General features: G+C 43.4%; 1 protein-coding gene across 1 annotated transcript; it reads left to right on the forward strand.

Annotated features, from left to right (window-relative positions):
* Window positions 1-555: 555 nt before the first annotated feature.
* On the forward strand, window positions 556-19,290 carry LOC144208029 (CREB-binding protein-like). The gene is made up of 31 exons (XM_077733683.1): window positions 556-1,443; window positions 3,182-3,765; window positions 4,698-4,865; window positions 4,946-5,195; window positions 6,014-6,127; window positions 7,058-7,288; window positions 7,382-7,478; window positions 7,685-7,822; window positions 8,125-8,242; window positions 8,327-8,498; window positions 8,571-8,624; window positions 8,767-8,888; window positions 9,498-9,662; window positions 9,728-10,069; window positions 10,224-10,388; window positions 10,903-11,056; window positions 11,141-11,259; window positions 11,333-11,572; window positions 11,640-11,728; window positions 12,313-12,393; window positions 12,483-12,539; window positions 12,607-12,684; window positions 12,763-12,830; window positions 12,908-13,058; window positions 13,317-13,463; window positions 13,544-13,657; window positions 13,744-13,909; window positions 14,769-14,936; window positions 15,025-15,186; window positions 15,263-15,544; window positions 16,199-19,290. The coding sequence occupies exons 1-31, from the start codon at window positions 1,359-1,361 to the stop codon at window positions 18,407-18,409; spliced, it is 7,092 nt and encodes a 2,363-aa protein (XP_077589809.1). The 5' UTR covers window positions 556-1,358; the 3' UTR covers window positions 18,410-19,290.
* Window positions 19,291-19,507: the final 217 nt, after the last annotated feature.

Raw genomic sequence — 19,507 nt, forward strand, 5'->3', positions numbered from 1 at the left:
CAGTTGGTGTTACTTTTTAGAAACCCAATTAGCCAAATGAAGTAACTGCTAGCATGACGAGTCTATCATGCTAATGTTTTCGTTACTTGTTGTTATTTGTATTTAGCACGCTCATTGGGTATGCAAAGAAAGGTAACTTTAAATAAAGTTTTGTCTAAACTTTATTGCATACTCATAGAACATTTTTTGTTGTGACAAACATTTACAAAATGTGATGTAAATAACAAAAAAAAAAGATAAATGACCAAAAATAGTGCTTTGGTAGAGAGATAAAAAGTACAGTAGACTTTTTTTGTCTCAGCTCATTGTCTGTCATTGATGTCACCATAAAAAAGTAAGTATGTTTATTATTATTTATTCTTCTTTTGTATTCAATATATTTTTAATTTTTACAAAAAGTGTAGCGTACCGAAATATATAACATCCATTATTTTTCCGGCAGCAATTGGCCTTTACGTCCACGTGACGCAAGGTGGGGCATAGGTTTACGTCATGACGTCATTTGTAACGTCCCTCCCCTCCCTCCTCCCCCACAGTCTAGCTGGGAAGAAAAAAAACTTTTTGTATCGTAGGAATCAACAGCCGCCATCTTGACGCGGCTCGGAATCGGGATTTCTGGGGGAGCATTCATTGTAAAAAAAAAAAAAAAAAAGAAAAAAAAATTGCCGACCGGAGCCACCCAGAGCGGACCCCCAGCGGCATTTGGTCGCCCCGATTGGAAGCCCCAGCTCACCCGGCGAGGATTAATGCCAACATGTGAGGGCTACTCGAGATTTTGTCGTACCGAAAGCCCACCGTAATATTTGATTTCCCTTTTTAGCGAGCGTCGAGCGCCGCTTCTCGCCGTCCGTCCCGAAGCCGAGAATTCTTCGGCGCGACAGCCATTGCAAAAATAATCGGCTTCAAAGAAATTATTTTGGGATTTTTGCTCTTTTGATCTAAACCAGAGGTGGATTTTTCGGAGGCTCGCTTCGACGACGAAAAAAAATGACTCCGCGCGGACGAATCGCCGGCGAAAGCCGACGAAATGGCTCCGCGTCCGCTTCGACGAATATCTCCTGATTGACTCTTTTTTTGTCCCCTCTCGACACGAGATCATTTCGGATGCGGTTATTGGGGATCATTATGTGGCTGTTGGATGTTGGATTATCATGGGGTGATCTCCGGTGGCGAAGCGTGGCGCTGTTGCCTTTCTTTTGAAAGCTGCTCTTCCCGGGCAGCATTTTGTCACTCGAGGAAAAGAAATAGATCCCAACTCAATTGATCCCCCCTTTGACGATCAGTCATCAGTAAGTTAACAATTGGACCAAAACCAACAAAACAACAAGCCTGGGACCACTACGGGCTGAAAAACCACAATGGCTGACAACCTGCTGGATCTCGGACCCCCGACTGCAAAGCGACCCAAACTTAATTCACCACTATCGGTATCGGACGGCCCAGGTGAGTGTTACGGTTCATTTTTTCTTCCATTTTTGTTGTTGTTATGCTAACAGGCTAAAGATGTTCCTAGTCCAAATTGCGAATGCTAAATAGGTCTCGAACGTTAAACTAGCTAGTTTCGACGAAGCCCAAGTGACATTCGTTCAAATATTTCATTTGTGTTTGCTTGTAGGTACATTAAACCTAATATTGGACAAAAAACCCTTGCGGTTTGTTCAATAATTTGTAGGCTGACAACCTGTCATTAGTTAAATGAACGTGCTTTTCTAAGTTTTGACTCCCTTGTCACTGAAATGCAACCTGTGTCAGGAGGAATTTCAGTTATTCGGTCAATCATCCTAACCTCTAGGGGCGCTGTTTAAAATAGACAAGGGAAAAATGAACATGTAATCTAATGGCAAGTTGAAAGACGGTTCCATTCGTTTCTGAGTGCTAACTTCGGCTAATGCTAACGGTTCTGATAATTTAGACATCTATTTATCTATGAATAAATCCGTTTTTTTAAGTTCCAGTAAAGGAAAAAACGGCTCAACGTTTGTTTACATGTTTTAAATGGCGAACAAATATAACCTAAGTAAAACACAACTTGAGTATTTCAACAAATACATGTTTTTCCTCCCCATTTGTGCTGTCAGCCCCCAAAGTCATAACTACACTAGAAAACACATTTATTAAGCAACTAGTTGTTAGATTTCTATGGTCAAAAGCACAACAAAAAAAATTTTCAGCCATTTGCAGTTTAAAAAAAGCAGGCTTAGATGGACATTTGTTTTTCTCATCCAACAATAATCATGGTAACGATAACTATTGTAACTATTGGACACTCCCTTCAAATAAGCAAGTTTCCGCAAGAAATCAGGTGAAGAGTTTACTAAGCCTGAGTGGGCTTGTCGAGAGAAGGGGCTAAGAAAATGGCCAAAAACATCCTCCAATCACCAGAGCTTTCCACCCAAAAGCATCTGACTGGTGCGTATATCAACACCAGCTCCTCCGGCGAACATTATTCACTGAGGTGCGTTCAAAACGCATCCGAGCGTTGCGAGTCTCGACATCCCTCGAGCGTGGCGAGCGAGCTTCTCTGAATCTTCTGCTGATGTGGAACAGATTGCCTTGAGGAAGGTGGTGCCTTCCATTTCCAGCGTCCGCCACCATAATCATCATAATCGGACATATTGTCCAAAATTACCTAATCTGGTTGAGATATTCAAATAGGTTCTTCTGTAAATGACATTCTAGTCTAAGTTAGTTTACTAGTCTGAACTCAGAATCCTCAAACCATAAACTAGAGGCAAGTAGCCGCCATTTCAAACCAGTCCCACTACTAACCGATACTAATTTTACTGTTATTATGATTAATAACAGTAAAAGCGTTGTAATATCACAAATATCACATTCACCTAAGGACATGATGTCCTAGGTCTAGGAATTAATGCTAGTTGGTCACCGTAGCACCCAAATAAAATCAAACTAGGCTATTTTTTTATACTCTAGCTTGTACAGAAAGTCTTGCCAACCATGATTGAAATCAAAGTTACTGTATTTTCACAACTATATGGCACATCGCATTATAAGGCGCACTGTCAATGAATGACACATTTTAATTTTTTTCCATATATAAGGCACACTGTGTTATAAGGCGCCCTGTCTATTTTGGAGAAAATTTAAGACTTTTAAGTGTGCATTACAGTCGTGAAAATAGTTTTTTTAAACCTATAACTCTCCATTTTTGATTTTTCAGATCTGGTGTCCCTCTTCGACCTGGAAAATGACCTCCCCGACGAACTCATTCCTAACGGAGACCTATCACAAATGGGAATGCCCTCCAATGGCGGCGCCACGGGGGGTCCTGGCGGTCTCAACTCCATGGTGGCGGACGCCGCCGCCAAACACAAGCAGTTATCCGAACTCCTACGGCCGGGTAGCTCCTCCATCTTGGGAAATTCTCTCAATCCCGCCCAACAGGGAGGAATGGTCGGCGGCCAGCTGGGAGCAGTGTTGAGTAAAAACCCACTTAGCCAAGGGTCTCCAAACCACCAGTCCGTCCAGAGCCAAAAAATGGCCGTCGGGACGGGGCAAGGAAATGGCGGAATGGGCTACAACCAGGCCTTGTTGAACAGTGGGCAGGGTCATGGGGTCATGGGCCCCACCGGACAGGTGATGAATGGAGCTCTGGGGTCAGTAGGTCGAGGTAGACCTGGTTTGCAGTACCAGGGCCAAGGAATGGGAGGAGCTAGCGTCGGGGGTAGCGTGCTGGCGGAGACCCTGACCCAAGGAGGACCGCAATTGGGTGGACATAACCCGCAAGCTGGACACGTCAATAAGGTGAGGGATATCTATGTTTTTTTTTATGACTGTGATTTGGGGGGATGAGGACTGAAAATTAGATGTTTGGGTGTCGCTAACAGAGCTAGCTAAATTTTGAGGAAAAATCAAAGTAGCGGAGTCTCCACATAGATCACTTTTGTTTACTTGTACGCGCCGAGTTGGGTGACGGCCCATTAAATGGAGATCACCAAGCCAAAAAGTCGCGTGCCACTGCGAATGAGAGCGAGGCATCGGGCGAGCCGGTTCCGCTTCGGAGAAGGATGGGGGAGGGGCAAAAGCAGCCGCCGCCACCACCGCCGCTCGGCACTCTGCTTAGCTGACTAGCGAGCCCTTCCTTGGCTCCTCCCATATTTTTGCCTTCACGGGAAGGGCTCGCTTGTTGTACTGAGTAACTGGCAGTGGACGACAGACTGAATCTGAAAGGACTTCAGAGTAATACTCGTGAGCTCATTTAACGTAAAATCTCGATTATTGGGAATTCACTAAGCTGTGATTTTTTTTTTACAATATTATTATATATTTTTTTAATGTTCATTAAAATATGAAAACATATTTTTTATTATTTCGGCCATATCTGTTGTACGTTAACAGCGATATTTGAGGGATTACTGTATAGTGTACTGTATAGAATTGGGACTGTTTTAGATATATTTAGATTTTTATTTTTAAAAATGGACTAAAATAACTGGATTAAAAGCCCCAAATATTCAGTTTAAACAATGTTTATTTTAGCTTTTTAAAAATATATATTTTAGATTTTACAACATGTTTTTTGAACTAAAAACTGAAAAATTGATTAAAAAAATTACAATAATTGATTTAAAAGGGGTAATCAGGAAATGTAATATACATCTGTACTCTTCATCTGAATTTGATCCTAAAACAGAAAGCTTAAATGTTTGTGTTTTCTTTGATTCCTCCAAATTTAGATGGGAATGTCCGGCGCGTCATTTGGCCAGCAGTACGGTCAAGGCGGCGTCCAGCAGATGGGACCCACGGGTGTCAATGTCCAACAACTCCAGAACAAGAGCGGCCTTCCTAACAATCTGCCTCAATTCCCCACGGAAATGAAAGGAGCCGGGAGTCTGCCAAGCATGGTGAGCCTTCATTTATTTACAAAACCGTCCCTTCTGGCACTGGCATCCATGATTCTGAGACGGTGTTCCATGGCGTGCAGTCCCAGATGCAGCAGCAGGTAGCCACGGCGGGCATGGTACCCGGCGGCGCCGTGTCCGGCGGCCCCACGGCCGATCCCGAGAAGCGCAAACTCATTCAGCAGCAGCTGGTCCTGCTACTTCACGCGCACAAGTGCCAGAGGCGGGAGCAGGCCAACGGGGACCTGAGGGCCTGCACCCTGCCCCACTGCCGCACCATGAAGAACGTCCTCAACCACATGACCCATTGCCAGGCCGGAAAATCTTGCCAAGGTAAGTCAACACAAACAAACTTCACCTCCACCGCCAGCATTCTTTGACATTTTTTGCACGGCAACGTGCTCGTAACATAATATCAACCAATTTATGTGTATATATATGTGTATATGTGTGTGTATGCATGTATGTGTATATGTGTGTGTATGTTTGTGTATGTATGTATATGTGTGTGTGTATGTATGTGTATATATACATATACACATGTACACACATGTACACACATGTACACACATGTACACACATGTACACACATGTACACACATGTACACACATGTACACACATGTACACACATGTACACGCATGTACACACATGTACACGCATGTACACGCATGTACACACATGTACACACATGTACACACACGTATACACACATTTATACACATTTATACACATATATACACATACACACATACACACATACACACATATACACACATATACACACATATACACACATATACACATATACACTCATACACACATATACGCACATACACGCACATATACGCACATATACGCACATATACACACATATACACACATATACACACATATACACACATATACACACATATACACACATATACACACATATACACACATATACACACATATATACACATACACACATGTACACATACACACATATATACACATACACACATATATACACGTACACACATATACACGCGTATATACACATATGTACACACAATTACACGGTATTACTGTATAAGAAAAAGAAGTATTAAACTTGTCCAAGAATTGCCATTGTGACTGACACCTGTCAATCTTTCTCTTTTGGCATAGTGGCCCACTGTGCATCATCCAGGCAGATCATCTCCCATTGGAAGAACTGCACACGGCACGACTGTCCCGTCTGTCTGCCCTTGAAAAACGCCAGTGACAAGAGAAACCAGCAGCGTGAGTACTAGCTAAATCTTTCAAACACAACAAAAAGCCATTTTTTTTTTGTTTCCATATTCGGCCGGAAAACCACACACACACAACCCTTGAAGCGAATGTGAAAGTAAGAGCTTGCGCCACCTGCAGGTTGCACATTTCCGCCAGCCGGCTTTAGAACTCTGGCAGGATGCCTCGGCAAAGGCCCGGCTCGTAATGTGACACCCGAAGGGGAGGGCTTTCGTGCGTCGCTCTCGTGGGTGGGCGGGGTTCTGGAGCCTAGTCACTTTGCGATTGGTCGACGGAGCCGATGACGGATTTAAATCCCCGCGGAGGCAGCGTGCGACCTGTCAGCCCGTAGCACGGTTCGGAGAAGCGCCATAGAACCAGTATGACGCAAATAATATTTTTTCCACATTTCTGCCTCCATTGTTGACCTCTCGAAGCAAGGGTGTCGGACTCAAGTTGGTTCGCGGCTGATTTAAAGTCAACTTGATTTCATGTGGGCCGGACCATTTTAGATATAATATTTAGATTTTTTTTATTTTTTATAAATGGATTAAAAGAACTGGATTAAAAACCCTAAATATTCAGTTTTTTATGGATCTAAAACAATGTTTATTTTAGCTTTTATTATATATATCTTTAGATTTTACTACATGAATTTTGAACTAATAACAGAAAAAATGGATTACAAATGACAATTATGGATTTAAAAGGGGAAAATCAGGAAATTTAATATACATCTTTACTCTTCATTTGAATTTGATTCTAAAACAGAAAGTCAGTACTCATTATTAACTTTACCGGGCCACACAAAATGATGCTGCGGGCCAGATTTGGCCCCCGAGCCGCCACTTTGACACATTTTCTTACCCAAACTTTTACAATTCTACGTCTTGACTGTTTACATTTTAGAGGACTAATTGCATTTTTTTCATCCACCCAAAGCTATGCTGGGTTCCCCCGGAGCTAGCCTACAGAATGCTATCAACAACACGGCGGGGGCCGGCCAACCCAGCGCCCCGACCATCCACAACTCGGCCACCACGCACATCGACCCGAGCTCCATGCAGAGGGCCTACGCCGCGCTGGGTCTCCCTTACGGCAACCAGTCCCCCGCTCAGAACCAGAGCCAGGCTCAACATAGCCCTCAACAGCTACGTAATATCAATGCAATAGGTAATCAGATTGATCCAATACAATAAAACCCGTATGCAACGGTCCGATTTTAATATATAGTCAATTGACGATTTTTTTAATGATTTTTTTCAGGATCTAATCAGATCAACCAGATGGCAGCAGGCTTGGGGATCTCCTCTTCAGACCAGACTGGCTTGCACGGGGATTCATTGGCCTCCACTCTCAACAAGTGAGTTCAGCTGCCATTTTAATAATTTCCAATTAGCCTTTGATTTCATTCACCATAGACATCCATAGTTATGAAATTCCACGTAATCAATGAGTCATTTGTAGGACATTCTGATTGAACTTTTTAGAGATGGTGTAATTTTAGTGTCACAATATTAGCACTGAAATAACCCCCAAAAATGTTTTTTGTTGCTTTTTGTGTTCCAGTCAGCTGTTGCCAGATGGTTCTGTGGCGGGGGGCATGGGAAACCTTCCTGCCGCCGCCCCTCTCTCCGCTTCGGGGGTCAGGAAGGCCTGGCATGAGCATGTCACTCAGGATCTACGCACCCACCTGGTGCACAAGCTGTAGGTTGCATGTACTCTAACACCAACATATTTACTGTATTTTCTCGCATTTACGCACAGTATGTGAAGTGTACGGCTTATATGCGCATAAATTAGACTTGACTTCAGAAATACCACTTGGGATGATCTTTCTTAAGATTTTTCCTTCAAAGTACACATTTGTACTCCCTATTAAAACTATGAATATGACAATTTTAACAGTACGGCTTATAGCAAAGGCGGCTAATATGCGAGAAAACCCAGTATATCTGACAATTTTGTTTTATATTAATTTCATTTGTGTTTATAAATCTTCCTCTTAGAGTACAAGCCATATTCCCCACCCCTGACCCTGCCGCACTGAAGGACCGCAGAATGGACAACCTTGTAGCATACGCCCGCAAGGTGGAGGGCGACATGTATGAGTCTGCAAACAGTCGGGTATGTCCAACTTCTTCCACAATAGCTACACAATGCTAGTTATAATTATACAATCTTCTAATTATCGTTCTCTCATCTGACTAGGATGAGTATTACCACTTCCTGGCAGAGAAAATCTACAAAATCCAGAAAGAGTTGGAGGATCGGCGCCATTCGCGAATCCCAACCCGACAACCCGGCATGGCGACCAATCCCCAGTCGACGGCCATGACTCCGCCCAATGCCATGGGGGCGGGGCAGCCAGTCCGACCTCCAAGTCAGTGGTTTTCTGTCAATTTTTTGACATTTAAACCGATGATTGGTTGGTGACCGTTTATCCCCCTTTTAGATGGACCTGTGGCTATACCAAATCAGCTCATGAGCCGCATGCAGGTGGCCCAAGGTACGAACCAACGAGTTTTAAGTCCACGTGCCGCCATTTTTGACAATCTGTTTGGAGTTTTCAGCGTAAATGAGACCAATCATGTCTCATTGATTGATTGTGTGTATTATTATTATTATTATTATTATTATTATTTCTAAAGGAATGAATCAGTACAACCCAATGGCAATGCAAAATGCGCAGATGTCGCAGTCACCTTTGGGTCCACGGGCTTCTTCGCCCATGAACCACCCCCAGCAGCTCAACATCAACTCCATCCCAGCAGTGAGTTCCATCTCCTCTGTCTTAGACTTCCGTATTAAGACAAATCTTAAAGAAACAGTGCCGTTAGCCCAAATTTGGATTGCAGCATTTTCGGGATTTAAACTTTAGAATTTTGGGGGGGGCATTGCAAATCAAAAGAATAACTCCAAAAGGTTGTTTTGTTTTGTTCATTGCCTTGTTTGGTTGTTTTTGTTGTTGTTGTACAGTAATCCCTTGAATATCGCGGTTATTGTAGACCAGACCGTAATAATTTAAAAAATCATGAGGTAGGATCGCCCCTATTATAACAGTTTTTTGTTGCAAAAGTGGCAAAAGTTTTAGCGTGGATTGGATTTTCAAATTTTTATGAACTATAAAAAAAATTAAATATAAATAATAGCAGATAAAATTCGCAAAAAAGTGAAGTCGCGTTAATCAAGGGATGACTGTAGTTCTAACAAAAGGGGAACAATAGTAGGGTTCGATGCTGTGTGTATTATATTCACAGTACAATATGAGGAATTCAATGTATTTAAAAAAATATATTGAATAATACCAGCCTACGTGGATATAGCTGTCAAAGACCTTATAACTTGATAGCTACTAACATGATCTGTTGTCTTTTTCCAGATGGGCATGTCTCCTTCAAGAATACCCCAGAATCAAGGAATGATGTCTAATCACGTGGATAACATGCTTCCTCAGCCCTCCAGCCAGGGGCAGTATTTACCCCAGGGGCAATTCCTTAACGCCGGCGGAAGCGCCATGAACGTGAACACACCGTCACTGGCACAGGTACCAAAAACCACAACAAATAATACAAATGAATGATAATAATCATCCATTTCTCCCCAAAACAGTCCCAAAATTCCAACCTCTCTCTGAATGCCCTGGGTACCCTGGGCCCCCAAATGCCCTGTGGCCCCGCGGTGGCTCCGCCCACCGCCTCGGCCAACCTTCAAATGCAACAACAACAACAACACCATCCGCCCTCGTCGGTGCCCCCACCGCAACAACCCTCCACTCCGGCGTCGACGGGTGGGCCGGCCTCCAACCAAACCCACCTGCCCGGCAGCCACCCCGGTCCGCCCTCGGTTGTCAACACGCCGCCCGACCCCGCCCAGCCGCTCACGCCCATGCAGCCTTCCGGGATGATGACGCAGCAGCCCAACTCGGTGCAGGCGCAACATCCCAGCACACCGGTAGGGGATTTTTTCTTGTCTATTATTTTGGTTTTGCTAGGTTATTTTACATATCCAAACAGCCAAAAAGCATACCTACCTACATATATATAGGTTTTTGAATATATTATTTATTTATTTTTGTCATTTCTTATGACTATATTCTTCTCTTTAGCTGTCGCAGGCTTCCACGAGCATGGACAACAGAGTGCCGACCCCGGCCTCTGTGGCCGAGGTCAACGCTCAACAGAAACTGCCCGACGTGTGCGCCACCGAAACCATGTCGGAAGTCAAAAAAGAGGACGATGGCGATTCCGCCGACAAGCAAATGAAAGCAGAGGTAAACCTTGCTGTTTATTTGGTGCTCGGACTTTTGGTCGCCAGTCTTTTGGTCCCTTTTGGTCACCGGTCAAATGGTGACCAAGTACTGTTTAATATCCAAGTACTGTTTAATATCTAAGTTCTGTTCAATATCCAAGTACTGTTTAATATCCAAGTACTGTTTAATATCTAAGTACTGTTGAAAACCATAGATATTTAGATACTAAACTCTCATGAATATAATTTTGAGGGCTGGTTTCAACAGTACTTAGATATTAAACAGTACTTAGATATTAAACAGTACTTGGATATTAAACAGTACTTGGATATTAAACAGTACTTGGATATTAAACAGTACTTGGATATTAAACAGTACTTGGATATTAAACAGTACTTGGATATTAAACAGTACTTGGATATTAAACATTACTTATATATATTAACAGTACTTGGATATTAAACAGTACTTGGATATTAAACAGTACTTAGATATATTAACACGACACCCTCCCTCTATTATTCTGTTCTTTTAGCGTGATGACGAAAGCAAACCCCCTGTGGTGAAGAAGGAGGAGCCAAAGCAGGAACCCAAGGAGACGGACGAAAAGAAGCCGGTGGTCAAGACGGAACCCAAAGACGAGGCGGAAAGCGGGGGCAACGCCGCCGCCGCTCAAAGCCGCAAAAAAAGTCAGCTAGCTTTTCGAGAATTAACATGCAATCCTGTGGAAACTTTTGACTTGAGAATTAATTTCTTTAATTTTCTTTGTGCAGTTTTCAGACCGGAGGAGCTCCGACAAGCTCTGATGCCCACACTCGAGGCCCTCTACAGGCAAGACCCGGAGTCGCTTCCCTTCCGACAGCCCGTGGACCCCCTGCTACTCGACATCCCAGTAAGTGTCAACCCAAACTTTATATATTTTTTGAATTTCCTCCTAAAACTCAAGCCCGTTTCCCACTTTTCAGGACTACTTTGACATTGTGAAGAATCCCATCGACCTGTCCACCATTAAACGCAAACTGGACACGGGACAGTACCAGGAACCGTGGCAGTACGTGGACGACGTCTGGCTAATGTTCAACAATGCGTGGCTGTACAACCGCAAGACGTCGCGCGTTTACAAGAATTGCACCAAGCTGGCCGAGGTCTTCGAGACGGAGATCGAACCCGTCATGAAGTCGCTGGGTTACTGCTGTAGCCGAAAGGTAGAACGTCACGCGGCTTTTTACCACGTGGAAATGTGAATTATTATTATTTTTTTTCTGTCTGTAGTACGAGTTCTCACCGCAAACGCTGTGTTGCTATGGTAAACAACTGTGCACCATCTCGAGGGATGGCATCTACTACAGCTATCAGAACAGGTAAATGACATTTTTGGTGTTAAAATTAAGTACCACGTTGGTATTACTGCATTTGGAATACTTTGTACACATAAAACGGTCAGTTTGCATTAGCAAATTGTCTTAAAATATAGAAAGTTTTTATTCAAACTTAGAATTTTTCTCCCAAGTGCCACCTGCTGGACAGAATATTATTGCATCCAGTTTGCCAAAATTATTTTGAAGTTAACAGACACATCCATTTTCGAAATATTTAAGAAAAATACTGGATTCCAAACTTACAGCACTTATTAAGAATGAGAGAAAATTGTTGGAATTAGATTTTTTTTGCATTTGGACATTTTCCACAACATTAATTGTTGCTAATGTTGTAATGTGCCGTGTTTTTTTCACACATGTTTACAGTAATTAATTTTATGAACAAAACTTAGAATTTAATTTTATGCCACATGTAAACAAAGCGCTAAGATTTTTTTCGATAACATTTATAAGGAAGCAAAGTAGTGAATTTGCGATAATCGAGGGAAAACTGCCTGATTTTTTTATTTATTTTTTATTGTCACTGTTGTTATGTTAATTAATCTTTGTGGACTTATTGTTGACAGGTATCACTTCTGTGAGAAGTGCTTCAACGAAATCCAGGGCAACAGCGTGACGTTGGGGGACGACCCGGCACAGTCACAGACGTAAGTTTGGGAGGGGGGGCGGAGTCTTGAAATTTGAAATAAGTGGGTGTGGTCTCTCAGAAAAAGCTAACTTGGAATTTCTTTTTAAGAATGATATCCAAAGAGGAGTTTGAGAAGAAGAAAAATGACATGTTGGATGCTGAACCGTAAGTACAACTTAAGTTTTGGGAGATTTGGGGGTAAATATAAGGACACTTTTGTCGGATTTTTCAGGTTTGTTGAATGTAAGGACTGCGGGCGCAAGATGCATCAGATCTGCGTTTTGCATTATGACATCATTTGGCCGTCGGGGTGAGTGGTTTTTTGCCTTTTTTTACGTCAAAACGTGCAAATTTCCTTCTCACGCTCTTGTATTTTTATTTTTTTTAGGTTTATCTGCGACAACTGTTTAAAAAGGGCCGGGAAAACTAAAAAGGACAACAGATTTTCAGCCAAAAGTAAGATAAATGGACATTGTAATGCTTAATGTTGAGTGGATTTATTAAAGATTCTGTTTTTTGTGTGTGTTTTAAAGGGTTGCAGTCAACTAAGTTGGGGACCTACATTGAGGATAGAGTAAATAAGTACTTGAAAAGGCAGAACCATCCGGAATCTGGCGAGGTTTTTGTGCGAGTCGTTGCCAGTTCTGATAAAACGGTGGAAGTCAAGCCTGGAATGAAGTCTAGGTATGTAGACCTCAATTATTTACCATATTTTCACCACTATAAGGCGCACTTAAAAGTCTTACATTTTCTCCAAAATAGACAGTGCGCCTTATATTACAGTGCGCCTTATATGTGGAAAAAATGTCATTCATTGAGGGTGCGGCTTATAATGCGGTGCACCTTATAGTCGTGAAAATAGGGTAGATGTGTTTTAGGACTTTTTGTCAATTATTTGGACGTTTGGTGTGTTTTGACATGTTTTTTTTTTTGTCTGTCCAGGTTTGTCAGTTCGGGTGAAATGGTGGAGAGCTTCCCTTACAGAACTAAAGCACTTTTTGCATTTGAGGAAATCGACGGGGTGGATGTTTGTTTCTTTGGTATGCACGTACAGGAATACGGCTCTGAATGTTCTTTTCCAAATACAAGGTAAAAAAATTGTAAAAAAAAAAAAAATCAATCACTGTCTGGTTGAGCAAGTTTTTAAAGATTTTTTTTCACTTTTTTAGGCGGGTTTATATATCATACCTGGACAGTATTCACTTCTTCAAGCCAAGGTTGCTCAGGACGGCCGTTTACCATGAGATCTTGATTGGGTATCTGGAGTATGTCAGAAAAATGGGGTGAGTCAGCCATCTTTTGTTTGGATATTATGTGCCAAATGCCCCACTTTTTTTTTTTACTTAATGTTAACATGTTTTTTTTTTAGATATGTGATGGGTCACATCTGGGCCTGCCCACCCAGTGAAGGAGACGACTACATATTCCACTGTCATCCTCCCGACCAGAAGATTCCCAAACCCAAGAGGCTCCAAGAGTGGTACAAAAAGATGCTGGAAAAAGCTTTTGCTGAGAGAATCATACATGATTTCAAGGTTGGTATCTTAGGATTTGAATATTGAATGATCATGTTGCATTCCCATTCGTTATACTTATCAACTTACTGTATTTTCACAACTATAAGGCGCACTTAAAAGTCTTAAATTTTCTACAAAATAGATGGGGCGCCTTATAATCCAGTGCGCCTTATATATGGGAAAAATGTCATTCATTGATGGTGCACCTTACAGTACTGAAAATATGTTTTTTGTGATCATTTCAAATTGTGTAGGCCATACAACAACCTTTTTACCATTTTTTTTTTTAAATACGTTTTTTTTGTAAAACCAATCCAGTTTTAGCCATTTTGGTTCTAATTCGGATTGTCTCAGTCACTCGTAGCAGACAAAAACGTCATCGTCAACTGCTAATATTCATGTTTTATGCCTTTTCACTGTATAAATATAGCGCGTCAGCAAGCAATGTACCCAGAAAGTCAAACTATCAGTGTCATACAGCAACATTTAGTGCATACTGCTTGGGCACCACGTCCATTTTGGAGAAAAGTTTTGACTTTTATGTGCGCCCCTAAGTGTGTGCCGTGTTTGATAAAATCGCTTAATAAGGGGAATTGCAATTATTAATAAGGGAAAAATTTGGGCGACGTATGCAAACTATCATATTTGTGTTCAGTTTACTCCAAAATTCAACCCCAATTTTTATCATGAAAGTTAATTCAACACATTTCATCAAGTTCTCAACATGAATTAAAATGATTCCCCCCATCCACCATCATTATAGAATCCAAGAAAAGTGAGATTTAATAACATTGTTTATTCCCTCACCGTTCTCATCTCCCATAAAAAAATTCTTTCAATATCCCCACATTTTTTTTGCTCCTCTTTTGTCCACCAGGACATCTTCAAGCAAGCCACAGAAGACCGTCTCACCAGCGCCAACGAACTCCCCTACTTCGAAGGCGACTTTTGGCCCAACGTGCTGGAGGAAAGCATAAAAGAACTCGAACAGGAAGAAGAAGAGCGAAAAAAAGAGGAGAACACGGCCTCCTGCGATACACCAGAGGTCAATTTAAAATCTTCAGATAATCAACAAACTCTCTCTACCAAAAATCTAAACACCCACATATTTCCCCCTTTTTTTCCCCCAAAAGGGAGCCCACGCTGACAGCAAAAACGCCAAAAAGAAGAACAACAAGAAGACCAACAAGAATAAAAGCAGCATTAGCCGTGCTAACAAGAAAAAGCCCGGCATGCCAAATGTAGCTAATGATCTGTCCCAGAAGCTCTACGCCACCATGGAGAAGCACAAAGAGGTCAAATATAAACCTATCAATGACTCGGGATTCGAACCAGGTTCCCCTAAACTCAAAAATGTCTTTTTCTACGCAGGTTTTTTTTGTGATTCACCTCCATTCCGGGCCTGTGGTTAATACTTTACCTCCCATCATGGACCCTGACCCTCCACTGGCGTGCGAACTGATGGACGGGCGAGATTCCTTCCTGACGTTGGCTCGAGACAAGCACTGGGAGTTTAGTTCGTTGAGGCGATGCAAGTGGAGCACCATGTGTATGCTGGTGGAACTGCACAACCAAGGACAGGATCGCTTTGTCTACACGTGTAATGAGTGTAAACGCCATGTGGAGACTCGATGGCATTGCACCGTCTGTGAGGTAAGACACAAAATTTGTATTTCATTTGTGTCAACTTTTTTCTAAGCAGTGGTGGCTCTCGAGCCGTATACGGTTCCCTGGACAAAAATTGGTTCCTACCGTTTATTGTAAATAGTCCACAGGTGTCAAAGTGGCGGCCCGGGGGCCAAATCTGGCCCGCCGCATCATTTTGTGTGGCCCAGGAAATTAAATGATGAGTGCCGACTTTCTGTTCTAGGATCAAATTAAAATAGAGTATAGATGTATATTACATGTCCTGATTTTTACCATTTTAAATCAATAATTGTTATTTTTTTAATCATTTTTTTCTGTTTTTAGTTCAAAAATCATTTTGTAAAATCTAAAAAATATATTTAAAAAAAAGCTAAAATAAACATTGTTTTAGATCTATTAAAAACGAAATATTCAGGGATTTTAATCCAGTTCATTTAATCCCTTTATATAAAAAAAATCTAAATATTATATCGAAAATGATCCACGTGAAATCAAGTTGACGTTAAAGAGCAACTCTGATTGGTCCATCACTGCCACTGGCAGCCAATGAGAAAAAATATAGAATGATAAAAAAATCTCCCTATATATCGGCCAACTTCAACCCAGTCTTCCAAACTGGACACTTTAACACATTCTTCTTCTTCCCCCCCTCCTTTAAAGGACTTCGACCTATGCTCCAACTGCTACAGCGCCAAGGGCCACGAGCACCGCATGGTAAAATGGGGCCTAGACTTGGACGACGACAGCAACAACCAAAGCGGCGAATCCTCCAAGAGCCCCCAAGAGAGCCGCCGCCTGAGCATCCAACGCTGCATCCAATCCCTGGTCCACGCCTGCCAATGCCGCAATGCCAACTGCTCGCTACCATCTTGCCAGAAGATGAAACGTGTGGTCCAGCACACCAAAGGCTGCAAGCGCAAAACCAACGGCGGCTGCCCCGTTTGCAAACAGCTGATCGCCCTGTGCTGCTACCACGCCAAACACTGCCAGGAAAACAAATGCCTGGTTCCCTTCTGCCTCAACATCAAGCACAAACTCCGCCAACAGCAAATCCAACAGCGCCTCCAACAGGCCCAACTCATGCGCCGCCGCATGGCCACCACCATGGCCGGAAGGGCCGCCCCCATGCCGTCCCCGCCCGGCTCCTCCGCCCCCGGCACCCCCAACTCCACGCCGCAACCTCATACCCCGCAAACGCCGCAACAAGCTCCAACCACGCCCTCCAACGCACTCCAAAGTTTCCCCGGCAACAGCCGTGGCAACAGCCAACCCGCCACGCCCATCCCGCAGGGTAAACCTGGACCCCAATCGTCGCCTCTCCACCCACAACAACAGCAATCCCCCTTACCGGGCTCGCAGCACCAAGTTCCGGCTCCAATGCCGACGCAGTTACAACAACAACAGCAACAACAAATGGCGGCTTTGAAAGTAGCCAAGCAGATTGAGATGGCAGAAATGGCCGCCAAGGCAAAACAACAACAACAACAACAGCTACAACAACATCAACATCAACAACAACATCAACAGCAAAGTTATGCCATGAACGGGATGCCCATGAACCACCCACGAATGATGGGCCCCATGCAAGGCCAGATGCAAATGATGCGAGGACCCCAAGTCATGCAGGCCATGCCACCAAACCAATGGGGTGGCGGGATGCAAAACCCCATGCAGAAACCTCAGGGGCCTCCCCAACAGGGCGTCATGGCCGCCCAACAACCTCAAGGAAGCGGCATGCTCCAACAAGGTCAGCTAATTCAAAGAGCCATGATGCCTCAGCAGCAGGGTCTCCAAATGCCACCCCAAGGTCCCTCACAACAACAGCAACAACATCCAAACATGTCACGTGGAATTCCCGGAAACATCGCCTCCAACGCCCTCCAGGAGCTCCTACGCACCCTGAAATCTCCCAGCTCGCCTCAGCAACAACAACAGGTCCTAAACATCCTCAAATCCAACCCACAGCTCATGGCCGCCTTCATCAAGCAGAGGACTAAAGCTAAATATCAAGCTAATCAGCCGCAGAATCCCCAAGCCGCACCGGGGTCGGCGGCCGCCATGCAGGCTATGATGCAAGCGCAAAGAGCCGGGATTCCTCAACAACAACAACAACAACAACCGGTTCCCCAACAGGTGGGCATGTCTCCCATGGGACCCCAAGGCCAGATGATGAACATGGCTCAAAATGGCAACCAACAACTTTACCGTAGACAACAAGTATACCGAATGCAGCAACAGCAACAACAACAACAGGGAGGTATCCCTCCAGGACACGCCCACTTCACCCAACAGCAACAGTCGGCAACGTACTCCCAGGTCCGGATGCAGCAGCAACAGCAGCAACAGCAGATGGCTATGCAAGGAGGCGTGGCTTCCATGGGACAACTCCCTCCCTCGGCCCAATTGGGCATGGATGGGGGTCAAAACCTCCTACAACAACGAATGCTGCACCAGCAGCAACAACAGCAGCAAATGTTGAAGCACCAGATGGGGTCCTCGGCGCCCGCCATGAGCCCCCAGCCTCATTTGCTCCAAGGTCAGGCCCAAGCGGCGGCAGCGGCGGCTCACCAGAGCATGAGTACTTCTTTGGGAAAGCAGGTTAGATCGCCAGCCCCGGTCCAATCCCCAAGACCTCCCTCGCAGCAGCCCCCGCATTCCAGTCCTTCCCCGAGGATGCAACCCCACCCCTCGCCACAGCACGGCGCTCTTCTCTCCAGCTCACCGCACCCCATCATGGGGGTGGGAACCCCGGAGCAAAGCGCCATGCTCTCGCAGGTTAACACGCCTAATCGAGGGGGCTTGAGTACTGACATGGGAATGGCGGGGGACACCACGGGAGACACGTTGGAGAAATTTGTTGAAGGATTGTAGCAGGAAAATGGAATTTTTTTTGGAGCGTTTTCATTCACATGCGCAGGTGGGCGGGGCCACAGCATCCCCCGCCGAGAGACGAAAGTATATATTTTTGGATCACGGTAGCCATGCAAAAGTTTTTTTTTGCGGTGGTCTTTTTGTGTTGTTGATTTTGACTTTTTTTTCCCACTCATTTTGATCATGCCCTGGTATTGACTTTTTACCAAACCTCAATACAAAAAATATCCTTTTTTTTCTTCCTCTTCCTTTTTTTATCTTTGCAAATAATTATTGTATTTGTGTTGAGCAAGACTGTAAAGTTAAACTGGGATTTTTTTTTTGTGTGGGGGGGTGCTAGGTATCACTTCTCGCTCAGTTTCTCTTGTTCCAGGCTAATTTATTCTATCTAATATGCCATTGTTAAAAAGGACTGCCTTTTTTGGGGGGAAAGCCTTAATTTTCCTTCCTGCTTTCGGATTATGGAATATTACAGTGTTTGTATAGATTTATGAACTATTGCACACATACAAACACAGTAGGCAGGTGTTCAAAGCCAGAATGTTTTTTTTGTTGTCGTTTTTACTGGACTTGGCTCAATATTTGTCTTGCATAAGTACAAAAAAATCACTTTATTTCTCTCTCTCTCAGTCCCATTGACTTCTCCTCCAAGTCCTGTTCTTTTTTGCCTGTGGTAAGAAACTGCTGATTCTTGTTCAGAGTTATGCGCATCATTTTCTATCCTACTTTAAACTTGAATCCATGATGGACTGTCCTCTAATGTAAATCTTGCAGCCTGACAACACTGTAAATATGCAGAAAATAAGGAGAAATCACTGTACAAAGTGGTTCAAAATGGCCCATTTCCCACCATATTGTTAAATAAACCTGTGTGCCACAGACTCGGTTGTTGTTGTTTTGTCTGACACTGGCACACCACCACCATTTTGACCGCTATTTGACCTTGCAGAAATGTCATAATAAACCTTTGAGTTTAATTCAAATATTTAATACAAATGTGGGAAACGTATTACATAATGTAAAATTCACGGCCATTTGATTGAAACAAATGTGTTAATATTTTTGTATTATTACCGTACTTTGACTATATTTCTGATC

The sequence above is a fragment of the Stigmatopora nigra genome, chromosome 15 (genome assembly GCF_051989575.1).
Source record: "Stigmatopora nigra isolate UIUO_SnigA chromosome 15, RoL_Snig_1.1, whole genome shotgun sequence".
NCBI classification, from domain to species: Eukaryota; Metazoa; Chordata; class Actinopteri; order Syngnathiformes; family Syngnathidae; genus Stigmatopora; species Stigmatopora nigra.

What these genes read in the sequence shown, in the direction of transcription:
- LOC144208029 (XM_077733683.1), top strand. Translation starts at nt 1,359, where the DNA reads ATGGCTGACAACCTGCTGGATCTCGGACCCCCGACTGCAAAGCGACCC. An exon ending in CGCTCAAAGCCGCAAAAAAA is followed by an intron (nt 11,057 to 11,140) that starts GTCAGCTAGCTT and finishes TTCTTTGTGCAG; the next exon opens with TTTTCAGACCGGAGGAGCTC. An exon ending in GGCATTGCACCGTCTGTGAG is followed by an intron (nt 15,545 to 16,198) that starts GTAAGACACAAA and finishes CCTCCTTTAAAG; the next exon opens with GACTTCGACCTATGCTCCAA.